This window comes from Macaca nemestrina, chromosome 4 (assembly GCF_043159975.1).
Source record: "Macaca nemestrina isolate mMacNem1 chromosome 4, mMacNem.hap1, whole genome shotgun sequence".
Classification (NCBI taxonomy): Eukaryota; Metazoa; Chordata; class Mammalia; order Primates; family Cercopithecidae; genus Macaca; species Macaca nemestrina.
Window position 1 is genome coordinate 102567109 of NC_092128.1, and position 21364 is coordinate 102588472.

The window sequence follows — 21364 nt, forward strand, 5'->3', positions numbered from 1 at the left end:
CGCCCCCAGTTGAGAACCACTGGCTTAGAGAAGTAAAGTAACTTACTAAAGGTCATATGCTGAGAATATAATTGATCAGAAGCCAGGCATTCTGACACGAGAATGTATACTCTGAGTCAATGAAATATAATGCTGTTTACTCTGTGATAGTCTAAAGAACATAAATTTTCCTCCAAAATAGAAAACTAAAAATGAAGACAAACTATAAATGCCTTCCTGTAGAAAGATATTCCATGGCCACAAGAGACTGTGTCCTTCCAAACTTCCTTTCCTAATTAAGGTCCATGTCCCAATGCCTATTGCCCTTATGTAGCTTGATCTCCTGCCGTACCTACCCCAATCTTCTTTAAGTCCTACTCCATGTGCCCCAAAAGACAGTCACCAATCCCTTGTTAAGGCTGATTCCACCTTTTAGTAAATAAGATCCAGCCTCTGCCTCACAGAGGCCCTGAAGAACAGGACCTGTCTGCTTCCTACCAGTTCCCTTAGAGGACCCAAGACTTCCACCTGTACCATCTCAAAGTGCAAGCCTTCTGCACAGTGGTCACTGAATTCTGGTACTGAAGTCCCAAGCCTTCAGTGACCAGGCACTTTCCACACACCAAAGACTTCCTATGTGCCTCACATAGACTATTTCATTCCAGGCTCACAAAAACCCTAGGAAGCAAATACTACTTCCATTTACCAAAAGAAATAGATCCCAGTAGGCAGAGGAAACCCACAAAAGCATTTCACCAGGTCCATGACAGGACTCAGATTTCAACCCAAGTATGGACAACTCCAAACCTCTGCTCTGTATTCCAACCCTATACTCTTCCAATTTCATGGCAGGGCAAAGACTACAGACAAACCCTTCCAAAGCATGTTCTCATCGTGACATACTCCCTCCAGCTTGCTTAGAAGTTCATCAGTCCAGTCACCTCTCTCAACAACCCAAATTTATGGGAATAAACAAAGCAGAGCTGAGCATGACTTCACTTGTGGAACAGAAAAGGGAAACATTCAGGCAGTGACCTCACGAACTTTGAAAAGGCAGTGTCATATTAAATCAGAGGATAGAAAAATACAGAACATGTTTTCTCTTATCTGATTCTATTTTTGTTATTTACTTTTTTATGCATAAAGAGTTATGTATTCATGTATGACTGATCACATTGCTTCAAAGCACTTTAAGATGTTAAGTACGAAAATAGACAATTTTGAAAAAAGAACCTGGTGGTGGAGGTGAGGATTTTTCCCTTTCAATCACATTACTTAAATATAGCTTGTTGTTTTTTTGTAAAGTCTTCATTAAACTTTCCTCAGAGCTTCAACTTTTAGGTTAAGGCCAAATATAAAAACTTTCAAACATAAAATGTCTGAGGAGAAAAGAACAATTGGCAGAGCAAGAAATGAACTACCAAAGGCAGATCTTTTTGATGTGTCGACTTTATTCAGTTTTAAGCTGCTTCATCTGGGGAATAAAAACAAAGGAGGGGCTCCACAGCTGTAAAAATCTATAAAGCCAGGCTAGGCACAGTGGCTCATGCCTGTAATCCCAGCACTTTGAGAGGCCAAGGCGGATGGATCACTTGAGGTCAGGAGTTTGAGACCAGCCTGGCCAACATGGTAAAACCCCGTCTCTATTAAAAACACAAAAATTAGCTGGGCACGATGGCATGCACCTGTAATCCCAGCTACTTAGGAAGCTGAGACAGGAGAATCGTTTGAACGGGGGAAGCAGAGGTTGCAGCGAACTGAGATCTTGCCTCTGCATTCCAGCCTGGGCAACAGTGCAAGACTCCATTAAAAACAAAAAAAGTATAAAGACAAAGCGATAGAAAGAACTCAAGAAACTTTCAACACGTGAAAGGCCTGCCCTTAAACCCTGGCCCGACCATTTGTCTGCTTTGTGACCTCGGTTGAGTTACCTCTTTTCCATGAGTTCCTCTTCTGTAAAACAGGATCATTATGAAGATCAAATAAGAAAATGCATGTGAAGGACCTGGCACACAGTAGACACACAATAGATTTCAATCAGTAGGGGGCCCTTTGGACATACCTATGTGTTTGCCAAAGTTTGTGCTTTAGCAATACTTTTAACGTCCCATGATTACTTCTCATTAATTAGGTGAATTTAGAAGTATTGTAAACCAAGGGTAATCTGGCTAGGGGCTAAAGGACAATATGTATGGGGCACAGACTATGTTACCTGCCCAGTGATCTCTGTGCTAACTGGCAATTTTGTTCTGTTTGGGTGATTCGGTTAAATAGCACAGAGTGCCAGCCATCACTGCAGAAGTTGTTCAGTGACCTGGACTTCCTCCTGGAAGGACCTCAGTAACTGGAACCAGAGAATATGGTTTCTGAGCTAAAGACCATATTCATTCTCAGATTCAATCTCATCTCTTTACAGACAAGGACATTGAACCAGAGAGGAGCAATTCGGCACAGCTAAATAAGTGACAGAACCTAAACGTGATTCTTAATCTTACCTCTCTACCAATGGTTCTCAACTAGAGGTGATTTTGACATCCAGGGGACATTTTTGGTTGCCACAACTAGGGGAAGATGAGATGTTACCGGCATCTAGTGGGTAGAGGCCAGGGATACTGCCAAACATCCTATAAGGCACAGGACAGCCTCTATAGTAAAAGCATCAATAGTCCATGGTTAAGACATGCTGATCTACTCCATTGGACCAGTGTCTCCAGGGAGTCCAAAATCTGCCTTTTAAACTGCTGCTGCTGGAAGTTAAACTTGGCCCCAGCATGGCGGCCCACACCAATGACTGACTCAACCCTGTCCATTGTGCCTCTTAGCATTGAGAGCCACCGGGATTGGGAAGGATTTACAGATTTGCCTCCTCAGGTAACTTAAAGTCTGGACATAACTTTTGAAGCACCCTGATATGCCCAGGCATAAGTGCTATTGACAGTCCTGAAAATGCACTTCAGTGTTATTAGGCAATCTAAGAAACTTATTCTCAAAACCATTTTGGCAAAACACCAAAGAGTCAAATGATGCACAACCACAGTTATCAAATATTCAGAATGATCTACCCTGAGCAAATACATTGATACTGTACTGAGCACCTCCATGATTAACGGCTTGAGTAGAGGAAACACAGAGATTGAGGCACTGATTAAAGCTAAAATACTCTCAGTGGTTCCACCCAAACTTGAGTTCCATGTTGCAGGGACTAAAAAAAGAAAAGAAAGGCAGAGTCAATGATTAAAGCAATTATGTACTTACTGGTTCTTGCCATGCATGCCATCTGTCTTGCTGACCTCACAGGCCTCTACACCAGCCAGTGTGAGGGTCAAATAAGAGTCTACATGTGGGAGTATGCAGTGAACTGCAAAACCATTTGAAAGTATGAGTCACAATCCAAACTTATTTACCCACAGTTCCACCTGGTAACTATGATGTTAGTTCTGACTCATGATAGAAATATATGAAGGATCCCAATCTGATTAAAGTCAACACATATTTCACGCCCAATGCTTTTGGGGAGCATATTCCCCACTTAAAAAAATCAGTGATGCCACGAAGAATGACATGCACCCCACTAACACTTATACAGAATTAGAGAAGCAGGAACTCTTTTAGGTGGAAATACTTAAGAAGGTTCCATTGAAAGAGATGGTCTTTGAATTGGATCTTGAAGAAAAGATGGGTTTTCAACACATAAAAATGAGAACATTTAGAGTACTGGAAAGAATATGAAAGAAGAAAGGATCATAAAAAAATCAGGCAAATATGACAGTCAGTAAGGAGTTCAGCTTGACTGGAACTCAGGGTGAATGGAAGGAGGTAACAGACAAAGCAGTAAAGTTTAGGTAGAAGCAAGTGTTGGGAGCCTTAAAATCCAAGAGAAGAAGACAGGCATTTAACGGCCAACAGGAAGCAGATGGAGATTTGTTGTTATTTTTCAAACATAGAGGGCACAATCAGGGGAGCTGTGGAGAAAGTAATCAGACGTAGGTGTGCAGCATGGAGAAGATGAAGAAACCAGAGTAAAGAAAGAGATTAAAGAGGCTACTCAATACTCTAAGAGACAGGCGATGAGACTGGACCAAGATTATGGGAGGCAAAGTAATGTGAAGGAAAAGTCCACAATCTGTTAGAGACCCATTGATCATGGGCAGAGGAAGAATAAAAAGTTAAATTTGAAGAAACACCTAACAGAAGACCATACAAAGGGGCTCAGAAGTTTTGATACCGGATAAATGGAAGAAAGGTAGTAATTATCAGACATAAGGAAGATGGAAGAGATGAATGAATTGTGCCTAGATGATCCTCTTGACTCAGAAAATGACAGCTCAATGCCAAGGTCACTCCTGCTACTGGTGCCTAGATACACCACCCAGACTAGGTGCCTGAGCTATTGTGCCTACTACATCCCAGCACCCTCTCATCCTATGCCTAGTTCCCAGGCTAAAGCCTCTAAACAGCCTTTCTGAGCCTAGATCCCTACACCTGTGCCGCGCCCCCGCCCCTGCCCCCAGACTCCTGCTGATGCATTAGCAGGGATAAGTGAGTGAATGACTGAGTAAGGAGTGAATGAGTGGTGGTTGCCTATACTCAACTCTGATTAAAACTATATAGACTCTCCATCACTCCCCTTCTTCTACCCCCAGCCATGTTTTACCTGAAATTGTAGTGCTTGCTGGCTCTTTCTCACATTAACTGCCCTAGGACTTACCCTTGCAGGCTAAGTCTCAGCATCCATCTGTGACTGGGGCTCTAACCAGACCACTGTGGCTGCTATAAAGTCACCCTAATGCAGGTGGCAATCTCAGAATGTAAACTGGACACATTCTCATGGCTGATGCACTTGTTCCTACTACTTTGAGACTGTATTCGTCATCACAAATACAGGAAAATATTTGTAAAAGGATTTATCTTTTGGAAGAGCCTCTTGTCCCTGATGTTACCATTTAGGCTCTGAAAATTAATACTGCTAAGTAAGAAGGAGAATGCAGGATTGGTTGTGCATTAAGTATGCAAAAATGTATGATTTGATTTATCCTGTGTCGCCCCTGTTAATTTTCCCAACAAGTTATTTAGCTGCCACTTTTAACTGCAAACGTAGGGGACAACAGTCTACCAATTCTATTTCAAAGATGCTGAAAGAACTTCGGAATTAACCAATGGGCCTTAATATATCCTGGGAAGGAAACAGGGGCAGAGTTCAGCAGAAGATGTACCACATCCCATCCTAGGATACAGCTGCTTAGAAGGCAGCCTCCCACAGGGTGATAACCACTCGCCTTCCCACCCTTCACACATGACGATCTATTATTAACAGCAAAGGTGGCTGTTGTTGATGACTTATTAGGTATGCCGATTCATGAAGGCCGAACATGGGCTGGCCTGACTAAGGGAATCGTTTAATCAATTACTGGGTTCATCAAGTGTGATTACTGAGCCATGTCAAAATCCAAGTGAAATAACACATTAGACATTTGCAGAGAAAAATAACTCCTTGCTTTGCCTTGCCACAGATAGAGGCCATGCTATTATCTATATGTACAATATCCAGGTTATCAATTATCTGCACACATCTGTATCCTGGGCCGTCTTCCTCCTAGTGTCTAGAATATTTTTGAGCCATTTGCCTTTTTGAAACAAAAAGAAAGCCTAAAAGTCAGTAAAACATACATTTTTAAAATAACTGAAAACATGAAGAAAACAAGAAGAAAAGATTCTGGGTTATCCTATTAGACTTCAGTATGCCCATACTTTCAAGCACCAAAAATAATAAGCAATATCGGAGGCCTACTTTGTAATCTAGTGAGAGAAGAGTATATGATAATGTAAGTGTCCTCCCAACAGACCTGGTTGTTCCCAATGACTTTCGATACTTATATCTATTATAGCACTCACCGCATTTTATTATAATCCGTTTGTTCACCTGTATCTCACCTACAAGCCTGTGTACCTATTAAAAGAGGCATTTGTACATATGTTGTTATTTCCAGTATTTACTGAACTATATGGCAATATACTATAGTAAGTATTAAATAAACTTTTGTTAAATTGGAAGATTTTTGTAAAGTACTGTGCATGTAACTATCAATATAATATGATTATCAAAAACATGAGAGACACTGTTGGCTAAAGTTACTCACAGAAATATGTCTAGATTTAGAAAATGAATAAATCAGACACAGTAAGAGCTACAACTTCTACCTAAACTATCTAAACAGTGCTATGATTAATGACAAATAAACAAAAATGTTCATGCTACACATGATCTTAGCCAAAAGGCCGAGAAGCAATAAAAACGTTCATGCTAATGAGGTTTTTCACTATGTGGTATGGCTTTTTAAAGCCACAACTCCAACTCCTAAACATTCTGACCAAAGTATTGCCATAATCCAGACACATGAAAATTGAACATGTGTCTGTAGAACTCCCCCAGGTTTGTGGATATGTCTTTAATTTGTGCCTCTATTTCTTAATCCCCTATCATACTGAAATAGGGATGTGTGTGTGTGTGTGTGTGTGTGTGTGTGTGAGAGAGAGAGACAGTGTATGTGTGTTGGAAGCACTTCTATCATGGATTCAGCTTGCAACATCAGCTCTGATAGCAATTCCTTTCTTTAAGGGCAGCCCATAAGTATTTGATTATTTCTAGGTATTTCTCAAAGGTATAAACTTCTGCAAGCTAGACCTGATAACTTGAAAGTGAAGCTATATTAAAAGAAACCGGATGAGAAATTTACGGGTAAGCAGGTTTACTGCGTAATCCTCTCTAGCCATCAAATTACCACTTCACCACTTCTGCAAATCTTTTGTAATGATTGACCCTCATGAATGATATTCCTTCACAAGCAAAAGGATGGTTTCCCCTTAACTATATGGATTTAAAACCCAATCCAATAAAGTTTTCTGTACAAGGAGAGGCTTACCTACTACCTATTGATTCCCTTGCTAACCCGGTAAAGAGGACTTATGAAATCACTATTTCTACTGAAATTTGGTCTTGGAAGAGATTAGTATACTCTCCTTAATGCTAAGAGTGAGATTCAGTAGAATTACTATTATCAAAACATTCCCTTGGGCTACCAAAATATGCCTCAGACTTTATGAAATACTTACAGAAAGATAACTGCCTCAATTGTGTTGTAGTAGGATGACAATTACTTTGAAAGCTGTGGGATTTTTTTTTCTTTAACAAGATTTTGATAGGTAAACAAATACATAAGTGAAATAAAATGAAAGTTAGCAAGAAAACTATAAACAAATGTAGATTATTTTTGTATCCTGGGCTGTCTTCCCCTTGATGTCCAAATCACGGGGAAGTTGATTTGGAAATGTTTTTAATATAACATTTATATCATTTAGTTTTCCTATATTAAGCCACCTACTTTATTTGACTAATTATTAATTCCAGCCAAATAACTGCAGTTAGAATTAAACTAACCAGTTAAGTCCACATTGCTGTGTTTGTTCCTACCATGAAAAAGGAATCACAGCTATTCCCAGTCCAAAAAAACCATCAAGTACACAAGCAAACATTCAAACAGACCATTACTTGACGGGGGGGTGTCCAGATATATTTAAAATTGTCTACCATTCATCAAATGAGGAATCCACCTACTCCAAATCTACAGATCCCCAGAGAAGGTCTCAAGCAAGATTATTCTGAAAAAGGCTGAAGGTTTGCTATATGGATTAAAGAAGGCTGGAAATTTTCTTAACACTTCTTTTAGCAAGAGATTTAGTCTATGTTCCATTCCCTTGAATGGGTAGGTTCAGTGATAGCTTGACCAATAAGACACAGCAGAAGTGATGCTCTGCCCACTTCTGGACCCAGGCCATAATTAAGAGAGTAGCAGCTTTTACTTCGTGTCTCTTAGAACACTTGACCTAAGAAACCACATAAGTGCAATTGCCCTGAGACCACCATGTAGTAAGAAGTCCGAGCCAGATGGAAGCACCCTGGAGGACAAAAGCTATGTGGGGAGACAGGGAGAGAGAGAAAAAAAATAAAGAGGGAGAGTGCAAGAAACAAAGAGCAGCAAGACTCCTAACATGTGAGCAAAGACACTATCTTGGAAGTGGAGTCTCCATCCCCAGCAGCCCGAGTTGATACCAGGTGGATCAGATTCAAACCAGCCAGCCAAGTCCTTCCTGAATTCCTGACCTGCAAAATTATGAGCAGAATAAAAGTTATTTTAAGCCACTAAGTTGAGGATAGTTTGTAATTCAGTGATGGATCAGAAGCACATGGATCTACTTCATATAAAAATATGTATCTCATTAAAACTAGAAGAGCTCAAACCGATCCTCTATTAATTCACACTTTAAATGACTTCAATAAAGCTTGTTCAATGCAATTGGCTTATTTTTCATTACAGTGACAAAATAAAAAATGCAACAGCATTCACGTCAGATATGCAAAAAACACACTTTCAAAACAAAATTGACATTTTAACTTGAACCTTGACAGGTTTGAGCAGCTCTCTTGTAAAACTTCCTCTCACTGTCTAAGTATCTCTCCTTAAAATAAAATTGAGGCAACTTTGAAGCACCTCATACTCCAGGTTAAGTACATGTGAAAATGATAAATTACTTTTTACTACTGAAGACTACTGTGCCCTCTAATCTGAGTGATTAATTTACATCCTGCTCAGTGGTTCACATGCAATTACTACCGTGAGTCCAACGAACCTGAACAAGACAGAATTGTTTAGCCATCTGTACAAGCTCACTATATTTAGAAAAGTACAGCAATCTCCAGGAAGCTTTAAAGTTTTAGTTCATTTTCCTCTCAATGACTCGTGCACTCTATGCTGCATATCAAATTATAATACCATTCCTTTGGACCCAAGTTTGCTCAACCCACCTTATTTTGTTGTTGTTGTTGTTGTTTTGTTTTATTTTAGGCTTTTGGCAGGCAGAAGCCATGATTTTTAGTTTCTGTCTATAGTGATAAGAATAAAAGAGGGATGAGGAAGGGGCTTTATTGGCCCAACTGGAAGCAGAAACTAAGAACTCATGACTGTATTCTCTCCATTGGACACCCCTGGAGGAGATCATGCAACACAAGAATCTCTACTGTGAGACGATGCTCATTAGAGAAGGCGAAACTAAAGTGGTCAGCTACAACTGCCATTGTTGAAACCTACAGGCAAATTTTAATTGCATTAATCATTTTTTTAATCTGCATGTAATCTGTTTAATTCCATAACACCCAATTAAGTACAACAAAAGCAGACGCAGGCCTTCTAGATTGAATTGTGGGCTTCAAATGCTTGGTGAGCAAAAGGTCAAGCAACTTTATTTCCAAATTCTTCCCAATAAAAAGAATAAATATTCTAGAACATAACAATGGAGTTACATTATAATAAATGTGTCCTTAGGCAATATTGGCATTGTGTGAAAATCAGGTGTATTTACACAAACCTAGATGGTATAGCCTAGGCTATGTGGTATAGCCTATTGCTCCTAGGCTACAAACCTGTACAGCATACTACTGTCCTTAATACTGTGGGCAACGGTAACACAATGATAATTATGTGGGTATCTAAACATATCTAAACGTAGAAAAGCTAATGCATTGTACTACAATGTTACTGCAACTACTGTGTCACTAAGCAATAGGAATTTTTTAGCACCATTATAATCTTATGGACCACCTAACTCAAGAAAAGCCTAACATACATGAGGTCTACACCCCTAGATAAGCCTAAGATAATATGCTTACTAAAAGTTTATGAAAGCTCTTCCTAAGAAAGCATCCATGATCAGCTGGACCTTTAGAATTCCAACTTTGATGGAGAGTCATAGCTAAGGTTTAGAGAATAAAGATGGAGGTTGGAAGTAGCAAGAGATGACACTGGAGAAATAAAACAGGTCATGGAAGACCATCTGTGTCATTATTGTCCAGTCAAATTTGTGAAAATAAATCATTGTAAAAAACAGAAAGCAGTGTATACAAAATGAACCAACGAATGAACAACGTGAGGTGATGAATATGTTAATTTGCTTAACTGTAATGACTTCACTATGTGTATGTATATATATACAAGGAAACATATCATACACTTTAGATATATATAATTTTTAAAAGATGAACCAATGAATAAATTCCACCAGGAAGTACATGACATTTCCGAAGCTCATTTCATTATTCTATTGTTAGAGAACCCACTCACCCTCTCCATAGTCACAACTTACGTGCATGCACAAATATACATGCTGTTCCACCAAGTCAGCAAACTACATCTGTCAACGGGTACTGTAACAGGGAATGAAAATCACATATGCACTGAAAAATGGGCTTCCCATTGGACCTAGGAGGCCATATACTCAAAAACCTGGTAAGTCATTTTTGAACTATAAATATGGAAGATTTAAGTCCAATGTTTAATAGCCACATAGGTCAGGGCCAGTGACCACCTGATCCCTCATGGCTCCTTATGCCAAAGAGTCTGAAAAGCACAGCCCAGAGGCAGGCTGTGCACATGAGCGATGATGACAGATGTCATTCTAGTTAAAATTACCCTTTCCACAGTCAAATCGAAAGACTGCCACTGCCCTTAAAGGAATCTGTACCTGTGCTTTGAGCTCAACAGCATTTTGTCAGCAAATCAGGCAAATCAGCAAGGACAGTCTGAGACAAAGGAGAATTCAGAAACTAAACATGCATATAAAGACTGCTTTGTGCTCCCCATCCATAAACCCTCAGTCCCTGCCAGCCCAATCACTCTCTGGTCAAGGTTTTAGGAAAATCACTAGACAGCACGGCAGTAACAAGCTTTTGAGCCCATAGGATCCACTCTCATGTGAAGGCATCCACCTACTGTGCCTCACTAGATGCCTGCAATCAATTTTTAATTACAGCAGCAGTCACGATTGGAGATAAAGCAGGCAACATGCGGAGAAAGAACCAAGAGCCTGTTTATTACAATTCCAGTCCACCATGACCCAGACTTGTGAAGAGCTGGGCCACAAATGGATCAACCAGTTGCAGCTCAGAAAGATGTTCTTACCTCTGGGACGTTTTCTTATATTTCCTCCTGTAGGAAAAGAGGCATAAACACATATCAGAAAAGGATTGTGGTAGGCAGTGGGTAAGAAAGGGATTACTTCAGTGGGGATGGGCATGGAGGTCAACACTTCTTAGGGGGGTTTCTCTGTGAAGCTTATGGGTTTCAAAGCTTAGTTAAAAGTTTGGGAATGCTGTGTTATATTGTAGTCAGAAGTACAGAACCTAAGCCTTTACAGTAAAAAATAGCATCCCAAGAGCTCAGTGACTCTGCTCCCACGTTCCTCCCTTTTCCTTTTGAAGGTTCCATGGCATTTTAGTTGAGGTCAGGCTTTAAAGACCACAAAATCTAGGTTCAAACCTCAATCCTTCCTTTACCAGGTTCATGAGGTTCTTGCAGAGTAAATGAACACATACTTACAAAACATCTCTTTTGTCTGGCACATATTAAATGGGTTAAATGGTGAATAATTATCAGTTATTTATGTTGTCACTATTGTTACTATTATCCCCAGCATCTAGCACTGAGGTCCCTTTAAGGATGTGCCTTTTTTCATGTAAATGTGCAAGCATGCAGCTAAACTATGAGATGAGACATAAGTTCTTCAAAAAAAGAAGTGAGGAAAGGGACAATGAGGAAGTCTAGAAGCAAATGTTGAGAAGAGCATTAGGAACCAGCATTAGGAACCGCCCCCAGGAAGCAGAAGAGACCCAGTTCCAGCCCACCTCTGCTATTTACAGTCATTTAGCCTTAGGCAAATCTTGTGCATCAGGCTTCTTAATCTATCACATGAAGCTAGTAACATCTGCTCTGACCTAGGTCAGAGTGGCAGACAAGGGGAAAATGGCCATAAAATGTATGTTGTCCCAATATCCCAACATTCTTCATATGTGGGTCAATTTTTGTAGACTCTGCAGACCCTTAAAAGAGTTTCAATAGGCTCAGCACTGGAGGGGATTAGAGGAGAGGAAGTGCTAAGGGAAGAAAATCCATCTCCTTGTAGCATATCCAGGAAGTACAATGTTTCCCAGTAGACCTTAGTTCCACACCTGCACTTCCATTACAGTCACTGTACCCAGGAAGCAAACCATTGATTTCCTAATGGAGAGCTGTGCACCATATTTTTTTGTAAACTAAAGAGGTTTCAAATTGAGAATCACTAGGACCTGTTACATCTCTGTTAAAATGAAATCACACAGGGCAGTGTCAGGCGTGCAAAGCAGCATGTAACACAGAACCGACAGTGTGCTCTTGACTAGATATGTACTGATATCTATTATCTTAAACAAGACACACAAGAATGACAACCATAACTCCAGGGTAGTAGGATAATAAATCACTCCTTTTTAGTTTTATGAATTTTTCAAATTTTCTTTAGAGAGTATTATAATAGAGCAAAATATTAAAATATGGATACACCTATATAGTTACATATAAAGATATACACAAATACAGGACTATATAGAGATATTTCCATGTTTCAATTATATCACATATAATAGGGAGGAAGGTTGACTAACAGTGGATTAAGGCTTGGCCTTTCAAGCAAGCTACCCATGTTCCAATCTTGGCTCTAGCACTTAGCTTCACAATGCTGGACTAGTTATTAAATCCCCCTGAACCTCAGTTTCTTTGTATATAAAGTGGGAAGAATCAGAGCCCCTCTTCTGAGACCTTGTTATCAGAAATAAATGAGATAATTCACCAGAATGTCAGCTCCCCAAGGGCAAGTTCTTTGTGTGGTTTACCTCATACTCTCCCCAAAAGTTGTGATGCATGTGCACTGATCACTCTCTCACACCTGGACCCTGTCACCAATGACAGCTCACACTTTCCAGGCAGCAGCCAAGGGCAGAAGCTTCACCTTCAGGCAGGGAGCTGTGGGTGTGACCTGTGCCCTTGGACTCATTAGCACAGTAGTCTAATAACTGATATAAGGCACAGCTGGCAAGACGAAAAAAATAACCCATTGAACGTATACAAGGTCCAAAGGCAAGGGGGCAGCTGGAAAAGAAGAATGCCCCAGCCTCTACTCAGAAGCCAAACTAATCCTATCAGCAGACAGTATCTTCGGAGGTCAGAAGAAGACAGCCCTTGCTATTGATTTCCACAGAATTCTCCCAGCACTTGCCAAGGAAATATATAAAGGCACTGCTTGGAGTTCTGAAAGAATCAAAGATAAACAAAAATAAGAAAAGCTTCATTTTCAGCACCTACTAGCAATAAGCACTTAATATACTTTGCTAATCCTCATAACTCTGTAGGATCCCCTCTCTGAAAGAACGCAAATTCTAAACAGGAAGTTAAGACACGCACCTAAAGTGCAAATACAAGGGATGGCTCAGGGAAGCTTTGTGAAAGAGGTAGTCTTGATTGACGGGTGAAATGTCAGCAGGAAGAAATATGGAAGTATACGGCAAGCGGAAACAGAGGGCATGCCTCATGGTCTCAAACCAGCCTAGCAAGCAGGGACTATAGAGTGAGGTAGCAGGAAACAAGGCTGGCAAGTGCTAAGGACAGAGTTAAGCAGGAAGAGTAATAAAATTTATATTTTAGAAAAAGATGATACCCAGGGGGAGGGTCACCTCTTGTGGGGAGCCACATTACACACCCTCTTCTGTGCTCCCACAGCACGCTGAAACCTCTCTGACACCATTCTCCATGGCACTGCATTGTCTCATGTCTGTGATTTTGTGGAAAGGCAACAGGGCTCTGGAGTGTGACAGACCTGGCTCAAAAACCCAACTTCACCCTCACTAGCTGTGAGACCTCAGGCAAGCTCTGTGCTAAATCAAGCTTACATTTCCGCATCTATGAAATGGATGAGATGATCTCAAATGAGATAATGTATTAAATTTGTCATGTAGTGTGCCTGCCATGTAAGAGGCATTCTAAGACTTTTAGGCCCCTTGGTCCCTCGTTCTGAGCTTCTTGAGGTCAGAGATCTGTCATATGCATCCCTATATCTATCCCAACGGCATGCACATTAACTGGCCCATGGTTGGCTACATAAATGAACTATTTGCAACTGTCATCCATACACATCAAAAGATGGGTTATGCATCTGGTAGACCCAAAGAAAGACAGACCAGAAGTCTGATTTTCAGTCCAACTCGCCTTCATGACACTCCCCACATTCACAGATATATTCCTAGCTTCAGATATTGTAAAGTTTCCCCCTTCAATCTTCTCCCATTTAGACATAGCCCTAAAATCAACCCAAATGGTGTCATCTTACAATGGGATTTGGAGGTTAGCTCTTAAAGCACAAGAGAAAATGCAACTCATAAAAATTACTCAAGATCCAACTCTCAGATTATTTTGAATGGGCAAGATTGGTAAGGCCTGACTGAGCCCTACTCATCCTTCAGTTCTCAACTGAAACATCACTTCCAAAGACCTTCTAGGGTCTCCCAAACTGGGTAACACTCCTTCTGTGTGTCCCATAGTGGCCGGAGCTTACCCACCACGTTGCACTTATGACTGTTCATCGTCCTGATCTTTTATGCTTGTGGGAAGAATGATGGCTTACCTGACATCTGCTAGTGTTTCTTCCTTGTCTAACACATAGTGCTCAGCAAATGGCAACTGCTCATATGTTGTTATTGAATTCATGAATGCATTTACCCAAAAATTAATCAAAAATGTTTTCTTTTTATTCTTTTTCCTTCTACCAAGCAATGATTTATAATGAGCAGTGAGGACATCCACCATAGCTGTGGTTTCCTACACACAGAGGGAAAGCAATGAGAAGGCTGGGGAGCTCACATTTGTTGAGCACTTCCTCTATTCCATTCCTCTTACACAAGTTAACTCACTTATAACTCCTACAAACCCTGAGAGGTTCTACCTACCCACTTTCCACCTGACAGAAGTGAGTCCTCAGAGAGATTAAGTAACTTACCTAAGGATACAGAACCTTAAAGTGACTGAGACAGAAGGCAAATTCTGAAGCCTTCGAAGAAAATTAAGGAATTTATACAAAGAAGGCAAAAGATACTACCAAGAAACTTAGACATTAGACAAAACCAAAATAAAATTAATAACAATAAAACATACTGTGTTCTGGCCACCCAAATGCAGGAAATGAGTTGGAAAAAAAAAAAAAAACCCAGTTTATTCTTAGCCTTCTATTTTTAAGAACTTCAACAGAATCCCTGACTCAAATCTGAAAGACAAAGGAAATTTGTTTTGTTTTGTTTTGTTTTTGAGAGGGAATCTCACTCTGTTGCCCAGGCTAGAGTACAGTGGTGTAGTCTCGGCTAACTGCAACCTTCTCCTCCTGAGTTCAAGCAAATCTCCTGCCTCAGCCTCTGAATAGCTGGGACGACAGGTGCACACCACCACGCCCAGCTAATATTTGTATTTTTAGAAGAGATGGGGTTTTACCATGTTAGCCAGACTGGTCTCGAACTCCTGACCTCAAGTGATCTGCCTGCCTCGGCCTCTCAAAGTGTTGGGATTATAGGCATGAGCCACCATTCCTGGCCTGTTTTAAAAATTTGTTTCTAAAACTTAATTTAAATTTATAATGTTTTGAAACTTGAAACAACGCACTACAAACCTCAAGATTTCATATAGCTAGACCAAGCTAATGTAGAAAGTAGAGAATGACAAAGAGCTGTTGTGTTCTGGGACCTGGCAAAGTTGGCAGGGTGGGAGATGGAGAGGCCAGCTTTATGCTGGGAGAGAAGGCAAGGGCATCTTTACAAGACCAGGTTGAGGACACCACCTCAAAGAAAGTCTAGAGTGGCACTTTGCAACATCTGTTCCCTGGAATGAGCTCTACTGTTCTCTCTCTCTCTCTCTCTCTCTCTCTCTCTCTCTCTCTCACACACACACACACACACACACACACACACACACACGGCTTCATCTGTTTGTTGTTTCTGTTTTTCTAAGGAGAGGCATTATAGCATACTGGTTAAGATCACTTGCCTGAGCTTAAATCCCTTCTCCAACTTATTGTATCTGACAGGCTGCATGATCTTTGGCAACTTATATCACTTCTCCAACCAGCGGTTTCCTCATCTGTGAAATCTGGGTAACAGCAGTGCCTGCTTTACAGGGTGATGTGAGAGTTAAATGTAATGATGAATGCAGGGCACTTAGTATAGTGCTGGGCATCCTGGAAATGCTCAAGAGTCAGCTACTATACTAAAACAGTAGTATTGCATAAATAATAATGGCATTATAATTCAGTAGGTTTTCAAAACTTACTTGATCAAAAGTCTTTCATTGATTATAAAAGTCACAAAAAAAAGGTTGAAGATTGCTTTTCTAGAATGGAAAAATTAGATACTCCCAATTCTCCTTATCTTGGAACACTTGAACCACAAAGAAAGCAGGTGCTAATCTCAGTTCTGCTAAGAGGAGGATGAGCTGAAACACTGCCCAGCTTTTCCCATGCCTAAAGGGCCCTGTGCCTGCCTGTACACCCTGCCTCCCACCCCAGCAATGTCCCACTTAACCTAACAGAGTCACACACTCCTCTCAGATGTCAAAGCTGAGCCATTGCCCAAAAGGGAGGAAAAAAGAAAGTAAAACTGGGTACTTATGAACTGGATATCACAATAATCCTTAGAAATATCTAAAATTATCTTTCAAAACAAGTCCTTTTGATCAATAACTCCCTAAAAACTGAGCCCAGTGACTTGCTTACACAACATCCTTAAGCAGTCTCAGGAAGCTGTAACTCAATGCAGAGATCTCATGTGCTATGACTAGAATTATTGATTAACCCATACTCATTTAGCTCTTAAGTAAATTAAAAGACCACTGGTCTTCACTGAAAGTGTCTATTTACGTCCAGAATGTTTCAATGGAACTGTGGATTACCCAAGAAGTATTAAATGATGCATGTGTATGCATGCGTGCACTTGTGCACAACAGGGTAAATGAGCCCCAAGACCCCCCTCAACGGCTTCGGTGCATTTACAGCCAGCTGGTCACATCCTGACAGGCAGATTCTGAAACAGGAGCATCATCAAAGGGCAAAGAGCACTGGCCTCCAATATTTAAATAGGTTCCCCAAAGCTCTCCACTGCAGTGTCATAAAGCGGAAGCTTCTAGACTCTGAACTTTATTTTCCATCTCCTGCCCTCAGTCAGGGAGATAAAGAATGAAACTAAGCAAGCTTAAGGGGTGATTCTGTCCACAGCCAGGGGCAGAGTAAAGACAAGCAGGCAAACAGCAAGAAACAACACTGAGGTGGGAGCAAGGATGCTTTTAAGGGTCTTTATTTGCTTTTTGATGGCTAGGAGTTCCCAGAGTACTGGGCACACCTGCAGTCAAATGTAAGCATCAAGTACTCCAAAGTCAAACAGATGATTTGGAAATCGTTTCTAATAGCCTGGATAAGTGAGAGTCAATTAAACATTGATGCTAAATTATGAAGCGCCTGGCAGTCTTTCACTTTTTTAAAGTGAGTATCTTTGAGCAAGAGCCATATGGGTGCTGCAATAATGAGGTTTATAAATAGGCTTAATATTCTAACAAGCTGGCTTTGAAAAACCATAACTTGTGCTCTGTTTCTAAGTTGACAGAAAGATACCTCCCAGTTGGGCACAAGATTTCCTGGTATGGGAAGTTGAATACGCAACAACTGCATACACACAATACGAATTCCAGCTCTGCCTTCAGTGTTCTCCAGGATTTCTGTGTAACAATGACTCACTCTTCTCCAAGTCCTAGCCTGTCTCCATTCTTTTCTCCAGAGACCACTACGACCGCCGACACATAGACCACTTTGGAAAGCTTGGTTCTCAGCCCTCAGTTCCCTCAAGGGACAGGACGTTAAAAGACAGGCTCAGATAAACACAAAATGCACAGCAAGGCTCATATAGTTAACTACAGGTTCTCACGACTACAGATCACATGTGTTTCACTCATGGGAAAGTGGACTGAGATAAAATGTCACAAATAACCATGAAATGAGTAAGGATCTGAACGATCATCTGATCCTCTGGTTTTGTTTTTCATTGGCATGCAGGGTACAAATTGAAAAGAATTGGATATCTCTAGAAACTTCTAATGGGTCTCTTACATCATTTGTATGAATTAATCTACATGCTACTGAGAATGGAAGGTCTTTGTACATTTCTTCTCATTCCTAGCAGTGATTTCATTTCCATGATGCACGTATTAAAAACTAACTTTGCAAAGCTATCCATTGCTTTCTGGCCTTCCCCACATTTTGAACAAGTAAATGCTAATGAGAAAAATATATATATAAACTGGTGGTCTCTTGGCACCTTCCACAAGAATATTTAGGGGTGAGAAAGGAGATAACAGAGTAAGAGAATCTCCCGTCTTACTAGCTCGAATATTTAACTGATGAGCTACGAAATGAAATTTCATGTGCACAATGAGTTTATTTTCCTGCTTGGCCAAAGGTCCAAAGCAAGACCAAAAGAAAAAAAAGAAAAAGATTATAAAATAAAATGAAAAAAAAAAACCCTCATTTTTACCTTGAACAGCCCAATCATTAGGAAAGAAAAACAACTAACAAAAACAAAAATTCTAGGGAATTTATTAGCTAGGTTTTCTAGTAGAGAAAATTGTTCTACAGACTCATACTGTCATTGAATTCTCTTAGAAAATGAAGATCATATTCAGAGATAGCCAGCCCCCAAAGATAGAGAACTCCAGTATGTTTAGCCAAAAGTGATGAGATCAAATTCACATGAAGGCTTTGACAGTGTGGTTTGCAGCTGGGGATGGTGACTCCAAAGAATGGGAGAAGGCAAATCTGAAGCAGAGATGTTAATAAGACAGTCAATTTTTTACTCTTTCCTAGGAGCAAGTGCATTTCTATCTAGCACTGGCCAGGCAGTGGAAAGTAGAGAAACCTAGGAGAAGGTAACTCCAAACTAAACAACCCCAGAGGAAGCCCCACCTGGGGCTACACCAACTCACATGGCAGATCCAGGTTGCCCCAGGGCTCCTGTCCTCCCAAAGCCAGCCCCTCTCTTCACTGTTCTCCCTCCACATCCCCTCGGCTGCCTGCAGACAGCTGGCCAGACACAGAAATCAAATCTCCTGCTCATGCCTGCTTCTCTTATGAGCCTGGGTTAAAAATTCCAGCACTTGGACTACTATTTGAGAAGCCCCAAATGGGACCCCTCCCCAAAGAAAGCTGAACTCTTCCTTTGGAAGGCAAGATGTTTTTTAGTAAACCAAACACAATTTCCTTTCCTTCTAGCTAAAAGTCTATTGCTTAAAGCCGGCAATGAGCTAATCAGTGGCACCAATGAAAAAACAGGGAAAGGTTTTTAGAGAAAGAAAATAGAAAGCAAATGTCATGCTTGTGGAAGCCCAAGTAGTACGTTTTTTGCATAACTGATTTAGTCCTCTATTCACGTATTTACAACCACTTGCTGTGTTATAAGTACTGCAAAACTGTGTGGGTGGGAATGGAAGCGATTTTTGCGACCTTCTTCCTGGGAGCCCGTCTCCTACTTAAATAAACATCAATGAGAACAGCTAAAAGCAAAAATATCTCTTAATATCTGTGACAGCACTGCCAAAGTAGAGATAAATCCAAAGGATTAAGACAAAATCTCACTCTTCACAGATCTATCCCTGTAATTAGGGGAGGAGTAGGGTTTTTTTCTAATTGAATTATCCACTGAGCTGTTTCAATCCTCCACTTTGTTTTTCCCCTTGTAGATTTAGCCAGAACAAAAACTGTAATCTTCTGCTGAGTTTCACTTCAATGTCAGTCTAATTTTTCTAAGCCTTGCCTACCCACTCCTGCAGTGTTCCTTCCCTCTCCCCACTCTGTGCCCTTCCTCCCAACTCTTATCAAAACCAACTCCTGGCAGAAAGCAGCTGCTGGTCATTTACAATTCCAGGTGAATTTGAGTCAGTGCCATGACTCCTTGGGAGCATGAGTCCTTCCTATTTCCTCTAAAATCCTATCTTGTAGTAGCATCATCTGTGTAAGCCTCCCTGAACACACGCTCTGTAAATCTCAACAATTTAAATATGGCAAAATGAGCCCATTGTCCAAAATACAGGGGAAAAAAATGTCAACTAGCAGATGCATTTTTTGGGACCATTTTGAGCTCTTCTGTCAACTGAAATCAGATGAGCATTGGAAGCAAATTTTCCTGAGCTATAGTAGTTACCTTCACTGAAACTGCCAAATCTCCCAGAAATTGGTGCTTTGAATGATTCTTTCATTTTTTTACCAATGACTAATTTCAGTCAGTGATTTTGTAGTCAGAATGGCAGTTCTGAAACAACATTTATGAGGCTTGATTTATGATAATTAATCATTCTATTTCACTAATGAGCTAGGCAAGACCTTATTTATAAAAGTGTTTATAATTCCTCACAGTTAGCAGACAGAGTTTCCAGTGACACCCACATGGAATGGTATACTAAATGCAATAAACTTTTGTGGGTCATCCTTAGAAAAAAGTCAGAGAGACAGACAAAAATAAGTGTCGAGATATTAGTCTGAATTTGAACTACTCCTAAAACATCTGGAAGGAGCTTTCAAAGATTAATCTTTCACTACCATGTTTACGTATGTATCTAGATGTATCTCTAGACTACAGGAAAAGTCTTGGTTATTTAAGCATTTTCTTTGTTTGGAATCTGGAAAAACAACAGTTTAATGGTCTTTGGATATCCAATTGTGACTTTCAGACAAAATGCTCCATGCACTCTCATACTGATTGTCTAAATTATTGCTCTTCTGGTGGCCTTAAGGGAAAGGAAAGCTGTATTTTGGCAGAACATTGAATACTGGGTCCTTGCAATGGGTCCTTGGATTTGGGTAGAAAAATAGATGGAAGGCCTTAAAGAGAAGAGAAAGGGCATGAATGGGCAGAGGTAGGGCAGTGAGGGAGCACTGTGGCCAGAACTGTGGACTGTTCCAGGAGACAAGGCCCAGCCATATCCATGGAGGCACCTCTGGAGCAGGCACAGGGAGGCCAAGCCCCCTTAATGGAACCTAAACTGCAGAAAGGCCTCTTGCCAGACCCAGAGAGCCTCCACGCAGCCAAGCTTCACTTGGCCCTTCTGCAGTGGGCTAGGCTCCAGGCTTCAGGTTTCAACCCCATGGCAGTGCCCTCTACCTCCCAGAAGGTCCATGATGAGGGCTCATCCCATTTGGCTCCCAGGGTCATGGCCTCTTTCTGCCCTTGGAATACTGGGAATGACCATACTGGTTTCTGTCTCTGTTCCAAACCTATGTTGTGATGGGCATGATACTAAGTAGTCAATATAAGTTTCAAGTAAAGTTATGATTACTAGCTGGCCTAAGTAAATGCCAATATTTTGAAAAAGTAAATGCCAATAAGAAAATATACATAAATTTTTGGTCTTCTGAAACCTTCCTTCAGACTATTTAGGGGTCACAATAAACT

General features: G+C 40.6%; 1 protein-coding gene across 12 annotated transcripts in view; it reads right to left on the reverse strand.

The window, feature by feature from the left end:
- LOC105475828 (phosphodiesterase 1C) overlaps positions 1 to 21364 on the reverse strand; it is a 619857-nt gene that overhangs the window by 294497 nt on the left and 303996 nt on the right. For 5 of the 12 annotated variants that reach the window (XM_071095005.1, XM_071094998.1, XM_071095009.1 and 2 more), the window contains one exon: positions 10989 to 11015. The exons of the other annotated variants lie outside the window; for them this stretch is intronic. In XM_071095005.1, coding sequence (XP_070951106.1) covers positions 10989 to 11015 — 27 coding nt within the window. The remainder of the gene's footprint in view (positions 1 to 10988; positions 11016 to 21364) is intronic. 12 annotated transcript variants of the gene reach the window in all.